The sequence below is a fragment of the Vespula pensylvanica genome, chromosome 12, assembly GCF_014466175.1.
Source record: "Vespula pensylvanica isolate Volc-1 chromosome 12, ASM1446617v1, whole genome shotgun sequence".
Taxonomy (NCBI): domain Eukaryota; kingdom Metazoa; phylum Arthropoda; class Insecta; order Hymenoptera; family Vespidae; genus Vespula; species Vespula pensylvanica.
The window spans coordinates 4,655,949-4,671,944 of NC_057696.1; the positions used below are offsets into that span (position 1 = coordinate 4,655,949).

General features: G+C 46.2%; 2 protein-coding genes across 3 annotated transcripts in view; both read left to right on the top strand.

Annotated features, from left to right (window-relative positions):
- LOC122633503 (probable serine/threonine-protein kinase yakA) overlaps window positions 1-7,025 on the top strand; it is a 22,002-nt gene extending 14,977 nt beyond the window's left edge. The window contains exon 2 of the mRNA XM_043821457.1: window positions 6,489-7,025. Coding sequence (XP_043677392.1) covers window positions 6,489-6,520 — 32 coding nt within the window. The 3' untranslated portion in view covers window positions 6,521-7,025. The remainder of the gene's footprint in view (window positions 1-6,488) is intronic.
- A 12-nt stretch (window positions 7,026-7,037) lies between these two features.
- LOC122633483 (nuclear hormone receptor FTZ-F1) overlaps window positions 7,038-15,996 on the top strand; it is a 10,998-nt gene continuing 2,039 nt past the window's right edge. For both annotated transcript variants that reach the window (XM_043821417.1, XM_043821418.1), the window contains exons 1-2: window positions 7,038-8,668; window positions 14,362-15,110. In XM_043821417.1, the coding sequence (XP_043677352.1) occupies window positions 7,252-8,668; window positions 14,362-15,110 (2,166 nt within the window). In that variant the 5' untranslated portion in view covers window positions 7,038-7,251. The remainder of the gene's footprint in view (window positions 8,669-14,361; window positions 15,111-15,996) is intronic.

Here is a 15,996-nt window from a genome sequence, read left to right on the forward strand (position 1 = left end):
CTCTCTCTCTCTCTCTCTCTCTCTCTCTCTCTCTCTCTCTATCTTTCTCTCTTTACAAGGAGTAATATGGTGTCTCGTTTCGTCCAACTCCACCGGAATTATTTCTCTCGGAAATTACCGCTCATTACGAGCACTGACAATCATTATCATTGGCCTTACCTTTCGAAGACTCACATAGCCGATTCTCTTTTCAACCTTGGGTTTCATCCCGTCGAACATGATACCAACGAGCTTACTTTTCTTTCGACCTTGTGTCTTAAGGACTGTTCCGTTCTGGAAGCGACGATAAAGATACAGAAAATTAATGAAACCGATCAGACGGGATAATAAATTTGTTCTTTCTTATATGTATAATAATATTATACTTTACTGTGATCGTCATAAGGGTACAGGTTCTGCTTATTTACTTTCAAATAAGTGGATGTTTTATCTACCTCGACCCAGATGCATTTTCTTTTTTATCGTTCGTCTTTCGAAGGAAAGTAGAAAGGTTTTCTCAGAGCACGCCACAATTACTATATAATCAAAATATTCGTTTCTTCCTCCCTTCCATCCCTTCATCACTATCATCGCCCAACGAACCTAACTTATACGATTTAAGCTCATGGTAAAAGAGAAAATTGTAAAAGCCCCCTTCGATCTGTCGAAGTAAAGGAGCATTATGCTGACGAAGAACTCCTACAGTGAATTGCACGCCATAATTTAAGGTACCTTTCTGTTCTCAAAATATTTACACCGGTCTTTATTTATGAGCACCATTCTGAACAAGACAACAACATCTTCCATATTCCAACACGTTGTATTCCTTCTAACAGAAGATTTGTCTTTCTCCTTCCCTATCGTCTAAATCACCATCAAAGAACGTAAGACGTATAGATGTGTTTACGTGAATACAGGTAACGTTCTAGCAATTTCCTCGCTTTCTAAACACATTTCTTACTCTATCTCTACCATTTCTTATTCCTTTTTTTCCCTCATTTTTTCCCTTCTTTTTTTCTCTCTAAAATATTTCCGAACGACCAAATCGGCCATGGAGAACCTCTGGAAGAGATATATATATATTATAGATGCATTATCGCTTACTCGACTACATCATCGTCCAGCACAACATTATAATACTCTTGTCTATACTTTAATACAGCATCCACATCTTGAGACTAATCTCTCTCTCTCTCTCTCTCTCTCTCTCTCTCTCTCTCTCTCTCTCTCTCTCTTTCTTCTCTGTCTTCTCTTACAATCGTATATAGGGATATCATCATCGTCGTCGTCGTCGTCGTCGTCGTCTTCGTTGTGGGTAACGTACACACGCATAATAAGATACATGCATAACACACGACGTATGGCGACGAGTGGAATATGTAACGCAGAGATACACACACATCGATGAAACTCGCGATGTGGGTATCTGTGTCAAGGACGCGCGAACTGACCTGTAAAACAGCACTTTACGTTTTCTGGATGGTACCGTCCTACATGTATCTCTCTTCTCTGATTTTCTCTCTCTCTCTCTTTCTGATGTCTCTCTTCTCACCACTCCTCTCTTTTCCTACAGTTTTATTTAAAAGTCAGTTATATTTTTACCTGTGACGTATGCCACGTTTCGAAAACTCAATAGGTGCCTGAGTACGTCGCTTTATAATCGAGACACATGCATATATTTTCTACATTAACACTCCTTTTTTCTTCTCCTATTTCTCTCTGTGTAGGAACGACTCTTACTTTAAATTTGTACCGAGTTCGCGAAAGACCTGGTCGTAATTCTGAGGATCAATCGCTTGCCAAGGAAAATAGTTATCTTGGTAAAATCGTTCAAGTCCTATTGCACGAGAAGTGCAGGACAAGTAGTACGCTTGATATCGATCATCGTTTTAGAAGACTAAATATCGCAAATTCCAACGCGATCGTTGACAAAGGACAGAGACGAAATGATCCGACTATGTTAGATTAAGTAAGGAATATAATTTGCAAGATTTTTCAAGTATATTAGTATAATATATGCGTTGATATATATATATATATACACATATATATCGTGTGATATATATATATATATATATATATATATATATATATATATCACAACAGAGTACGTGTAAAATCGTACAATGAGTTAGATTTTACTTTTAGTTTCGAAAATGGGATTACGGAGTGGGGTAGGCCTTGGCACACTTCACACAGCGAGACGCGCTGTTGGAAGAGAGAAAGAGGGGGTGGGGGTGAGCAACGAAGCTACGGGGTGGGAGGAGAGTAAGGGGGTAGGGAGCGAGCACGCTTTTGCGTTGAATATTACAAGTTATAGATATCGCACCTGTACCAGTTGCGTTAAAAAAGAAAAAGAAAATATGTCCAAGATATCAGCGCTTTAGCAGGATTTTTACGAATCTTTTTTCTAAGTAATGAGAAATAATAGGACGATGGAAATCGTTCTTCTTACTCTTGATCCTAGGCAACACGAGACAGATGAGAAATGATATACGCGTATTTCAGGTGGAAGGATTACGATAGATAATACTAATCGACCTAGAAATAGAGTAATTCCGATAATGTTCGCATAATTTCTGTCCATACGGGCAAGAATTGTTCGTGGTTTTACGAGCTCATTTTACTGTCGTATACATCGGACATATATATCGTTATCGCGAGTTTGTGCGAGCATATCATCGTTGTCGTTGTATCGGCCAGTAGCGCGGAATACTGGCGTATATCGCGTATGTGATGTTAAAAAATAACTGGCCAAAGTATGCCGAACAACGAAGGACTTTGTATGTCGATTTTTTCCGATCGATATTTGTCATCTTTCTTAGAGACCATCGAAGTGAGAACTTTCGAACAATCGTCGTCGCATGCGTGAGATAGATAGATAGATAGATAGATAGATAGATAGATAGATAGATAGATAAATAGATAGATAGATAGATAGATAGATAGATAGATAAATAGATAGATAGATAGATAGATAGATAGATAGATAGATAGATAGATAGATAGATAGACAGATAGAAAGAGAGAGAGATAAGAAGACAGATTCCTCGCGTATTCTCGATCGATTCGAGTCTTTCTTTTCTGAAACAGCAATACAACACGACACAACGACGAAGAGCCTTCGATGCTTTGCGTTTCTGGGTCATGGCTTTCACTTTCTTTCGTTCCTTCTTCCGTCGTCCCTTTCGTACGTTCCGATCGTATTCCTTTCGTTTTCGTCTCGAGACCCCTCCCCCACTTTGGCTCACTCACAATCAGTAGGCAGCGCCGCCGCTAGTCCGCCATTTTTCACCGGTGCTTTTTACCTGCGGTAAATATCATCGCGTATAGCCACGGTCAAAATAAAATCCAGTCCGGGTATTTCGTATTCGTGTTGGCCCGAACAAAGGACTTTATCTACAGATATATCTCGTCGCGGTTGCTCGTATCTTCTTCCTTTCGATCGATCGTTCGATTGATCGATGGATCGAACGAACGATCCATCTATTAAAGATCGTCCCTATGTAAAAAGCTCACAAAAAACCTCTTCGCATATTACATCTATCTTTATCTTCGATAAACTCGAGGCTCCTCTTTGCGAAAACGATTCTAGCAAGCATTCGGACACGCGACGACGATGACGACACGCACTTGCGCGTGCATTCATGGTTGACAAGTATGTGTGCATTACGTGCAACATTATGCGACATGTGAGGAACGACGATCTAAGGGATATAAAGATAGAGAGAGAAGGAGTAGGGGAGAGAAGAAGTAGAAAAATTGCTAGAATCGCAAGAAACGTCTTTGAAGGGGTGAATAGAGGAAAAAGAAGGGTGAAGAAAGAGGGCGCATGGCACTAATTGTAAGGAGCGAGAAACGCGTATTAAGAAAGAAAGAGAGAGAGAGAGAGAGAGAAATAGCGACGCAACGACTTGGTGTGCGACGGATGCGATGGTGGGCGGCGGTGACGGCGTGCGTGTGCCTCCGGCATGTACGTGAGCGAGAGCGCCGCAGAGAGGGAATATAGTGCGGAGAGGGTCTGAGGGGGGAGTAGAGGTGGTTGGTGGAACGACGAGGAGGAGGAGGAGGAGGAGGAGGAGGAGGAGGAGGAGAGGAGAAACGAGAGGGAGCGAGTCGCGGCTGCGTCATGTTCTCAGCGAACTGGGTCAGTGGGTCTCCCCACCTCTTTTGCCTCGTACATCTACCATGTATACGCACACACTGAGAGCCACTGCCTCTGTCGGGGAGTGCCAACGGCGTTGCTGTTGACCCAGCCACGGCCCGTTGTCTCGCAACCTACCACGCGCTTGCTCCGAGCCCGTTTACACACTCGTCCCTTGCTTCTCTACATGCTTTGCTTTTGCTTTTCTCATTCCCTACTATATCTCTCTTTATGCTTGCTCTTGCTTGATCTTTTCCTCTTTTTTTTTTCTCTACCTTGCCAAAGCACACTTTCTTTCGTGCCGTGTTACCTCGAGGCTTCTATAAAAAATGACGTCGACGTTAAGTTTCTGATGCGCCGAGAATATATCACGAAAGTAAGTTGACAGAAGAGCTTCCTAAAAAAATTATCGGGTAATACGTATGCGTGCGTGCGTACGTACGTACGTACGTACGTAGGTACATACGTACGTGTGCGTGTGCGAGTGTAACGTGTCGGAGGAAGATATCGAGTAGTAGAGGAGGTAGAGGGAAAAAGACGCGAAGGGCGCAGAGCGAAAAGGGGCAAGAGCGAAACCGGTAGGTCGGAGAGTGGACAATTCTTTTGCCGCCGACATAGACCTGGTTCCGTAAGTAGGTCATCCCCTCTTAAGGAACGGCAGAGCGCGGTGGCGGCGACGGTCCTCCCCCTTCGATCGCGGCAGTACCGTCCCTCCGTCGTCTCGCCCTCCGTCGTCTCCTCCCACCACTGGCAGCATCAGCAGCAGCACCGGGCCAGTACGTACTGAGGCACCTCCATTCCGACACGGCGACGACGGCGGCGGCAACGGCGAATCGAGCGGTGGTGGTGGTGGTTGTCGTCGTGGTGGTGGTGGTGGTGGTGGTGGTCGTGGTGGAGGTGGTAGCGGAGGTGGAGGTGGAGGTGGCGGGCACCTGGCCGCGCGCGCGGTGGCATGCGCTGCTGCTGCTGAATCACTTTCACTTATGCCGTGCGCTGTGTTGGATATACGACGACGTGCCTCCCCTTCCCTCCTTCTCTCCATTACTCCCTCCTCCTTCACCCCCACCGTCGTCGATTCTCTCTCTCTCTCTCTTTCTCTTTCTCTCTCTCTCTCTTTCTCTCTCTTTCTGTTCTCTCCGTCTCTATCTACTCAGCTCGATGCATTCTCCGTCTCGCTCGCTCGCGTTCGCTCACCGTGCCGCTCGTCGGTAAAGGGACACGCGCGCGTTCTCTTCTCTGTACCTACCGAAACGCCAAAGGAGTCTGACATACACATAGTGCGCGACCCGTTACTACTCTAGAGTCATCCGTCCATTCCATCGCGCGCGCGTACCTAGTGTGTGCTGTTCTTCTTCCTAATATCTTCGAATAGGTACTCTTCTTTCCTTCGTATCTCCTGCGTCCTCCTGGTGTCACGCCAAACGTTTCGTTCGAGGAGGCTCCTTTCCTTATCGGTGGCTACGAACGAGACAGAGTGTAAGAGAGAGAAAGAAAGAATAAGAGGGAAAGAAAGAGGGAGAGAAATAAGGAGAGAGAAAGAGAGGGAGAGGGAGAGGGAGGGAGGGAGAGAGAGAGAGAGAAAGACATCGCGAGCGCGATAATCGTGTCCGCTCCTTGTCGCGTTGGCCAACGATATACGTGACGCGTATACCGGCACTGTGCGGTGCGGTGGTGCGGCCCGGCGCTCTCCCCGCGCTGAGGCGTTCTCTCTCTCTCTCTCTCTCTCTCTCTCTCTCGCTCTTTCTTTCTTTCTCTCTCTGTCTCTGTCTCTTTCTCTCTCTCTCTCTCTCTCTGTCTCTCTCTGTCTGTCTCTCTTTCTTTCTCGACTCTACTCGTGGCTCTCTTCTACCTACTCTACTACCTCCGTGCGTCGACGGTAGGGCGGCGGCGACGGCAGAGGAGGGGAGGCGGGCCCTTCGGGAAAGCAACGAGGCGAGAAGACAACTCTAGTCGCACGCAGATAGCCGAGCTGTCAAGTCGTGCGCGTGCGGTACACGGCTCCTTCCTTCCCTCTTTTTCGCCTACCGCGCCTTTTCTACACTCTTACATACAACACGCCTCTTCTCTCTTGTATCGTTTTAACGTCGCGCAAAAATTTGATTCTTCCGAAACGAGTGCCGTAAAGTACTATTTCTAAAGTACTATTACTATTATTACTTGTACGACCGCTAGTACTATCATTACTATAACTTCTACCATTTCTATTACTATTACTACACGACATCATTACTATCACGTTTCCGCTACGGTGGGAGCTTTTATTCTCTCTCCTAACGCACACGTGCGCGCGATACCGCCACCTCCCTTTCTTACCTATTCTTCGGTACGCGCGCGTCCCTCGCACGAGATAACCATTGGATTGCAGTGAGAAGACGGAGAAAGAAAACAAATATCTAGAGAAAGAGTAATATATAAACCGTAAGAGAGAGAGAGAGCGAGAGTAAAGAGAGAGCAAAAGATCGAAAGAAATTTTAAAACGGCAATATCCCGGTGGTGCTACGTGCTGCTGGTGGGTAGCGGTGGTGGTGGTGGTTTGTTTTTGGTGTACCGTTCCTCAAGACGGAGAGCCTTTATAGTGAGTTAGTGCTCCGGTGCTCCTTTTCGTTGTGCTGCTACACGCTACCTGGTGTAATCTAAACCCGCGAAGATTTTAACTCGTGGCTCTTGTATCGTGCCACAATCACGGCGATGTTTCGGACGTAGTTCGGCCTCTATCGGAAAGGGGTTCACGATGCCCGATGATTTTTTTTTGAGTGAAGCTGTGCCGCGCAAAAAGAACGTGACTCGGTGATTGATACCATCCGCACGTTCGTCTTACGCGTTAGAAAAAATAAACAACGGGGCCAAGTGTATCTCTCCTTTGATCCGCAACCCTGTCGTCGTTGTCGTCGTCGTTGTCGTCGTCGTTGTCGTCGTCGTCGTTGTCGTTATCGTTGTCGTTATCGTTGTCGTCGTTGTCAATCTCCCTCGACCCTGTTTAAAGGGCCGCGAGTGACACGTTCTCGAGCATCGCCCACCTCTCTTTAATTTTGACCGTTCTCCGCAAAGATCACGGTCGCCTCGTATACCTTACTATATGCGCCGCTACGCGAAAACGTTCTTTCGTGCGGTCCTTGCGCAAGGGTGATATGTTATTGGAGATGGAGCAACATTCGGGTTTGATGTCCCTGAATATGTCACCGTTCCATCTAAGTCCTCAGGGCAGTCCCCAAAGTGCGGCGAGCGCTGGCCAACCGCAACAGCAACAGCAACAACAGCAGCAACCCCAGCCGCAGGCTCAATATAGTTCTTCGCCGTATGGAAATTGCGCTCAGAGTCCATCCTCCGCGATGTGTCACCACCACCAACAACATCAGCAGCAGCAGCAACAGCAGCAGCAGCAGCAGCAAGCGCAGTCCCATTCGCAATCGCAATCGCAGCAATTACAATCGAGTCACAATCAAGCGCAATCTCAAGGTGGTGGCATCTCGGGATTCGAATCGGCCTTCTTCTACGCGACCGCCCTCGAGGAGCGGTGTCCGATGTGTGGCGACAAGATGTCGGGCTATCAGTATGGTCTTCTCACTTGCGAATCCTGCAAAGGTTTTTTTAAACGCAATAATTCGCCGTGCAGTAGCAAGAAGGTTTACACCTGTCTGTTCTCGCCGACAGGGGGTGGAGGAGGAGGAGGAGGAGGAGGGGGCGGTGGTGGTGGGAACGGGAACGGGAGTGGCGGTAGCGGGGGTGGCGGCGGCGGCGGCGCGATCGGGGTCGGGGTCGGGGTCGGTAACGGTGGCGGTAGTGGCGGCGGCGGTGGCGGTGGCGGTGGCGGCACGTCGTCCGCCCTTGAGAGCGGGCCTTGCGACAACAAGAAGGTATACACGTGTCTATTCTCGCCAACAGGGGCTGGGAGTAGCAACGGAGCTGGACCTGGCGGCAACAGCAATACCAATGGCAGCAATAACAGTAACAATAACAACAACAACAACAACAACAACAACAACAACAGTAGCAACAACAACAACAACAACAACAACAACGTACCGAGTGGCGGCAGCTCGTCCGTTCTCGAAGGTAGTGCCAGTAGTGCCGGTGGAGGAGCCGGTGGAGGTTACAGCGCTAGTACCGCCAGTTCCGCTGGCAATGCCGGTGGAGGCAACGGTCCTGGTAGTACCGGACCCGGAGCCACCGCTGGCAACGCGACAACTGGGACCTCGGCGACCAGCGGCAATGTTGCTGTACACGCCGGTACCCTCTGTCATCCTAGCTTGGGCCAGGTCGGGGTTGGTATCGTGACTGGCTCGCTACCGTGCCCCTCCGATTTCCCTGACACCAAGGACATCGTTATCGAGGAACTCTGTCCGGTCTGTGGCGATAAGGTCTCCGGATATCACTATGGATTACTTACCTGTGAATCTTGCAAGGGTTTCTTCAAGCGCACCGTCCAAAACAAGAAAGTCTATACGTGCGTCGCCGAAAGATCCTGTCACATCGACAAGACGCAGAGGAAGCGGTGTCCCTACTGTCGCTTCCAAAAGTGTATCGAGGTCGGCATGAAGCTTGAGGGTGAGTTTCGATTTTAGGCCGTTCTTCTATTTCATCCGAGAGAAAGTTCGTTCCTTTTTCTTCTTCAACCAACGCGCTCGCTTCTTTCTTCGCGATGTCAACTTCTTCATTTTTCTTCTCTATATTTCGTGCGTTGGATTTGAGTCGAGTTTCAACGAACTTTCTCTTTTCTTAAATCTTGCTTACTTCGTTCGCGTTGCACATAAATATGAGGGCGTCCAGATTAGGGTCGGACTTACGCGCGATCGGCTAAGTTCGCGATGCTGTAATGAAATAAACGTAACGTCGTATATGTTACGAAAATGCAGCGGGAAAAAGAACGTAACGAATGTGGGTGGTTGTAGTTTCGAACGATGGCGCGAAAAGTGTTGCACAATTATAACAGATAAAAGTATGCTTTGCTCGATCAGGAACATTTCTTTTTTCTTTTCTTTTCTTTTTTTTTTCATTTTTTGAGCGCAAGCGTGATAGCATACGTCGGCTATCAAAGTGGTCTGTCTTTTCGTTGGAACCTTGACAACCGATGACTTTTCCTGACGTTCGTTTTGGGAATCGTAATATTGCATCGAACGATTTACATGAACTTACCGTAGTGGGAGTTTCTAGCTCTCCAGTCTCCCGCTCCCTTACCCAATGCGGCAGCGAGTCAAAGAACATTTTCGCGGGAACGCGCGTGGTTGGCAACTCGTCCAGTCTCGGTTATTTTCGGTTCTCCTCGAGAAACCTCGATCATTTTCGTATCCGTTCGTGCACACTTACACGAGACACCATACAAACGCGCTCGTTCGAACTTAACCTTATTACAGGCAATAAATGTGGACAACGGAGTCTCTTTTTTGCTATCAACGCTCTGTTTTCTCTTCCAAAAGCAATCGTAGAATAACTATTCTCACTTTCATTCGGTATTTCCACATCGCGATCAAGGCGCAGAGTTATTACAACGAATAATAAACCGTAGACCGATTTTCTGGATAAATCCTTCCTGATAGTTCCCTGCGTTTTCTACAAATTTGTCATTTGGAATCTTCGTATTCGCGTTGTTCGTCGAAAGGAGAAAGATCCTTTAATGGATCGATGATGATCCATAGAGATCGACGCGAGTCTGGTGTGCTGCGAGGTTCCTTCGCAAAAGGGTAGTCCGGGCTCGTGCGGCCGATATAATTGAAATATAACTAGGTCTAGGCCCCGAAGGCCCAGCGATTAAGCGAATCTCGAAAGAGTTGCTGTCGTAATTGCCGCCTTTGCACGCCGTTTTCCACGGCGCGTTCTTACCAGTGGAAACGGCATTGCCTAACGCGGAAAGTTTCCAGAATGCTTGCGAGCGTTTACGAAAGGAAGCAGTTTCTTATTTTTCTAGGCTACTCGGAATTACGAAGAAAATTTAATTTAGGTCGGCCGTAACAGTGTGCGTAACATTTTTTTTTAATTATATGGGTAACGACGCACGCACGTGCGCTCGCCTCGCTACTCATCGAATAGGAAATGAATCTTTAATGTCTTTCCGCAAGAGCGAGCTTGTAAAATTAGAGTATCTGTGATAAAAACGAGCGAATCGTTCGCGTAACTCGTCCTTAGCTTCGATTTTTCTTTCATTCTTCTTTCTTTCTATCTGAAAGCTTGAAAAATCGTTTTATCGTTTAGACAAACAACAAATATTGGTAGGACACGATAACGCACCGACAATTTATCGATCTTAACGATTTCTTAAACTCACATATCGACGGTTTTCAAAATAAATCTACGATAATCGTTGTTATCTTAAGTAGAATGTCGGCAATGTTCGTTACAATCTGGTTTGCATGTTCTCTTTGCGCGTATGTAAATTTTAATCTAAAGAGGATCTTCCTTTGAAGCAATTATCTGCAGGTATGCGAAAATCCTGACATAATTTAACTTTCATCGAAGTGGTTCGTCGACTAAAAGTGGTTCGTTCGTTTCCGTTTTCTTCCTTCCTCTTTTTACTCGAACGCCCATATTGTAGAAATATTATGAATACGGTCTACTAATGGTTGTGTCTCTCATTGACCAAGGTCTACCAACTGTAATACCACGGGCACGAGCTTTTATCGGCGTCATTTTTGTTATTACCAGTATACCGGTGGAATAATGACCGCGTTTAAACGATAATTTCAAATTGTATGAATAAGTAAAGCAATTTTACGTCAGCGAATAATTAAAAGGTTAGAATAAGTGGTTGTGTTATTCGAAGACTTGGTTACGATAGAAAAATAAAATTCTCTTTGTTCGGATCGGAAATATATACTCATCGTCGTCGATATTCGTTTCAAATGCAATCAATTTCTCCGACATACATACATCTTTAACTTTTCGTTGATAGCACTCGATGAATCCCCTAAACGAACGTACAACGTTAATCCCTGTACCTCTTGCTTTAAGTAGTAAAGCGTTTACGAGTCAGGGAGCAGCAGCAACAGAAACAGCAGCAGCAGCAGGGCATGAATAAGCGGTACGTACGACTTAGTCCAAGCCCAAGAGATACTTGCGCAAGTGTCGTCTGGAAATTCGAGGTAAAGACATTTCGTTCCAGCGTTATGCCTACGGGCTAAAGTCTTTCGTCGTTCCCCCTTGTTCTTACTTTCTATCGGATGAACAAATTATAATTTCACCGATACGTACATACGCGCCAAAGTCCTTTTTGGGAGGAGATCGAAGCTTTTCGCCAAATATGAAACCAAAATTTCATCCTAGCTAATACTTTTCAAAGAATCGAAAAATCGAATGGTGTAGTCCTGAGATGACTTCGAACTTGTTACCAGCAACGTTTTACAATCCATCTTCTTAGAGGAGTTCAAAGAGAAAACGAGAAGAGAGAGAGAGAGAGAGAGAGAGAGAGAGAGAGAGAGAGAGAGAGAGAGAGAGAGAGAGAGACAAACAAACAAACGTGTCTCGCATCTGTTTGCCACGTGGCCAGATTCCGAGTTTATTGGGATCTCTTAAAGCAGTATTGGCGAATTCAATCATAAGAATGGAAACAATGAAGGCACAATGGAAATACGGAATATCGCGAAGACGCGTGCAAACGGCTGCTGACGAGTCTCCATTTAGGGACTCACGAATTTCATAATTGTCGTGTCGTGTTGAAAGACGGTGCTATACCTGCTCGCTTACTGCCAGTATACTGCCAGCCTGCCAGCCTGCCTGCCAGCCTGCTGCTTGTCTGCCTGCCTGCCTGCCTGCCTGCCTGCCTGCCTGTTTATCTGCTTGCTTGCTTGCTTGCTTGCTCGCTTGCTTGCTCGCTTGTCTGTTCAACTCCTACCTTCTCGTTGAGTTCCGGAGAGGTGAGGGAGAAAGGTTGAGGCGGCGTGCAGCGCAGAGATTGTGTAATCTCTCGTTGAGTGAAGCCTCACCGTCTTCTTTACATCGAGCCTTTTATTTCTTTCGGGCTCTCTTTCTCGACTCCTCGCCCGTGCACACCCGAATTTGCGTCACTTACACCTACTTACGTCGAAGTCCACGCTTTCTATCGTTTGATCGGCCGTATTCCCTCATTGGTCACGTGACACGAGTAATTTTCTTCATTGGCCATTTGCCATTTAGATGACCAATCGTGGAAACTCTCCTTTCGGTTTCTCGCTTCTTCTCCTCTTCCAAACTGGAAGAATCATTCAATGTTTTTATCGGATTAAGAATATTCCTCGGAATTCTCTCTTTGCTTCTTGAATTTCATAAACTATTCGCCACTTTCATCCACTTTTTCTATTTCTTTTTTTTTTTTCATCTTTCGCAACGCATTCGATGACTTCACTCTAACGGTCGTTCTCATAGGAAAAGAACCCTCGTGTGATTGGCTGGGCCATGGCCAACCATTCTCACGTGACCGCCCCTTAATTTCTATGGGGAAGACTTAAAGTCTTTGAATCCGTAGATCCGTGAAGTAGATTTACCTTTCCCTTTCGACCATCTATATTATCTATTTATTTATCTATCTTCCTCTTTCTTTCCTTTAAGGTTTCGACGTGAAAGAGCATATTTGCTTATAATCTCGAACTTTTTTCACAATCTCTTTAAATCGTATCCAAAATCGAAATGTAGGTACTCATTTCCAACGAGCATTTATCGTGGAAGATGAAAAGAAGCGCGAGATCCTCTATGGACTGATAATCAAACTTTTCCGGTAAACGTACACTCCCATGAATTACGTAATATTTCCGTGTGCAGAATCGAAGAGAATCGAATGTGTGTCCGACTAAACTGATCTCGTGTTCGTGTGAAATAAAGAAGAAAAAATCAAAAAAAGATTCCATCGAAGCACAAAAATTATTGTCATCGTAATCGTATCGAATTCACGAATCACAAGCGAACGACATGTTTCGCCTTCTATTTCTCTTTTTTTTTTTCCTTTTCTGTTTCTTTTTTTTTTTTTTTTTTCTTTCTTTGTGTGCACAGTTGGCAAATGAGACATATCAAGATGATAATTCGAATTCGTATATATTCCTGGTTACCGATAATAAAATCGCTTTTCGAAGGTCTCCATTAAAAAGAAATAAGGAAAAGAAATCAATAGGAACTGGATATCGTGTTGCGCACAAGCCAATTGGGGATAGAGAAGGGAGAGAGAGAAATAAAGGAATAGAATTAGATAAAGACAAACGCAATTATTAGAATTATTAGTACTTATTCGTTGTATATAGTGTATCTTATCGAGTTCGCGATGAGTAATAACGTCGTTTCGAAACTACAATTAAACTCGAAAGTATAACGATCTAAAAAAGAAACGCGTATGAAAAGAGAAGAAGAAAGAAGAACGAATGAATACAAAACAAAATAGTTCTTCAATGGCGCATATTAGATTCGGGGAATCCCGAATAATTTTTGATTCGATCGTACATACGTATACGCATATATGCGATAGCCATAGGTGCATCGAAAAGTAGATGTGTGAAGTAAGAGAAAAGGAGGGAAGAAATGAATGAGGAGGGTGGGAGGGAGGGAGGGAGATGTCAAGTTTAGACGCGAACCTTGACGCTGGGCCATGCCTTTGGTCTGGTATGCGTAACGCGACGAACGCGGAGGGCTTAGGAAAGGAGAGTGAGAGTGAGTGAGCGAGCGAGCGAACGATGGAGCGAGTGAGCGAGAGTGAGAAAGACGGAAAGAAAGAAAGAAAGAAAGAGAGAGAGAAAGAGAGAGAGAGAGAGAGAGAGAGAGAGAGAGAGAGAGAGAGAAAGAGTAAGAGAGTGCGTGCGGTCCCCGTTGGCGGTGTCGACGACGGTGTCGATCGCGGCCCGGGGGCTGAGAGCACGAAGCTAGGGGTGATGCTGAGGAAAGGAGGGCCGAGGGAAGTGGGCAAGAGGGCGGGGAAAGAAGAAGGAGCACAGAGGCGCAGAGCAACAGAAGTGGACGGCGACGGCGGGTTAGCGGCGCGATTCAACCTCCTTTCACTTTCGAGGAGCGCGCGAATACGTCGATCGCGGCTGTGTATTTGTATACGTTAATGTGTACGTGTGCGGCGCGTGTTTATGTATGTGTAAGCGTGCGTTCGCGACGACATAGAGCAAAGCAAACGCGTCGTACGAAAATAGGCAACACTGCCGGTTTCGCCGCGTGTTCGCCCTACAAAACGCGAGTCGTGTAAAGAGAGGAGGGGGCGGAGGAGGCGGCGACGGGGTCAGAGGTCGGCAAAGCTGTAATCCGTTTCTAAATCGTTTTCTTTTTTGCTTTTGTCAATGTTCCAGCTGTGCGGGAGGACCGCATGAGAGGCGGTAGAAACAAATTCGGGCCCATGTACAAGAGAGACCGAGCGCGGAAACTACAAATGATGAGACAACGGCAGCTGGCACTGCAAACGATATGCGGTAGTCTCGGCGATCCATCAAACTATACTTCCACCGTAACACCTTTCCTGCACATCAAGCAGGAGATTCAAATACCTCAGGTCTCGAGTCTAACGTCCTCGCCGGATTCGAGTCCGTCTCCGGCGGCGGCTGCGGTGGCCGCCGCCGCTGGTGGCCTCCTGACCACGCAATCCGCCGGCGGTGGTGCCGGGGGCGGCGGTGGTGGCGGAGGAGGCGGCGGAGGAGCTGGACAGCATCAACTGATCGCCCCTTCCTCTCAGCAAAACCTCGCCGCCGGTAATCACCTGCACAACCTCAACCCTGGCCTCGATAGCAAGCTATGGCCCGCTAATTCGACCACCCCCAGTCCGAAGGCCTTCAACTTTGGCGAACAGTCGGCGCAACCCCACGGACCGCCGCCGGCCTCCGCGCCTTCTACCGCGCCCTTGAAAACTAGTCCGCTGATAAGAGACTTCGTGCAGACGGTCGACGACCGCGAGTGGCAAGCGTCCCTCTTTGGGCTCTTGCAGAACCAAACGTACAATCAGTGTGAAGTGGACTTGTTCGAACTAATGTGCAAAGTGCTCGACCAGAATCTTTTCTCGCAGGTTGATTGGGCCAGGAACTCTGTATTCTTCAAGGATCTCAAGGTGAGTTAGCTTGGCTCTCTTCCTCCTCGTAACGCTAACCTCCTTATATCCCCACTCCCTCTCCTCCTCCTCCTTTCCTTTCCCTTTTTCTCTCTGATACCTATTTACGATACATTTTGCCAGCCGATCTTTTCCATTTTTCAATACATTTCGAACGTTCGTACGACGACGAGAGTCTCTTCGAGGAAAAACCGGCGGTCCGTTCTTACCGATAAATAACTCGTCGTTGCTGGCCCGCTCGACTCTACGAGTGGCGGGGATGTGAGGTAACCAACGGCATTGCACAATCACTGAATGATTTCAAGCATCGCCTCATATCTAGGTCATAACGAGATACGTTTCTGGGTTATGGCGGTTGCCCCAAAGCAGCAGACCCATGTTAATTATATAGGATTGCGTATTACGTCGTCATCGAGATCCCAATATGCACCTATTTTTCATACCGATCTCGCTTTCCATTTTTTCCTGTTTTTTTTTTTTTTGTTTTTTCTTTTTGTTTTTTTTTCATTTATTCTATCGATACTCTTCTTCTTTCACTCGCAGCACGAGATTCGATAAACTCCTCGGCGGCTACGTAATATTATTCGTTTTCTCTCCCTTTCTCTCTCTCTCTCTTTCTCTCACGTGAAAAGAAGCGATTATGATACCCATCGACATATTCATTTGTTCGCGATTATCACATTCAGTATGTATAATATCGTTGTTACTGACACTCTACGTAAGCAGACTTGCATCGAGTGCCACTCAAATTTCATAATACATATCCACTTTTATATTTCGATTATTTCGAGATCTTTGTTGAAATTTGTCTTGCAACCTCGTTTTTTTTTTTTACGAACTAAACGTAATAATTCTATTTTTATGTTTGTTTTCTTTTCTTTTCTTT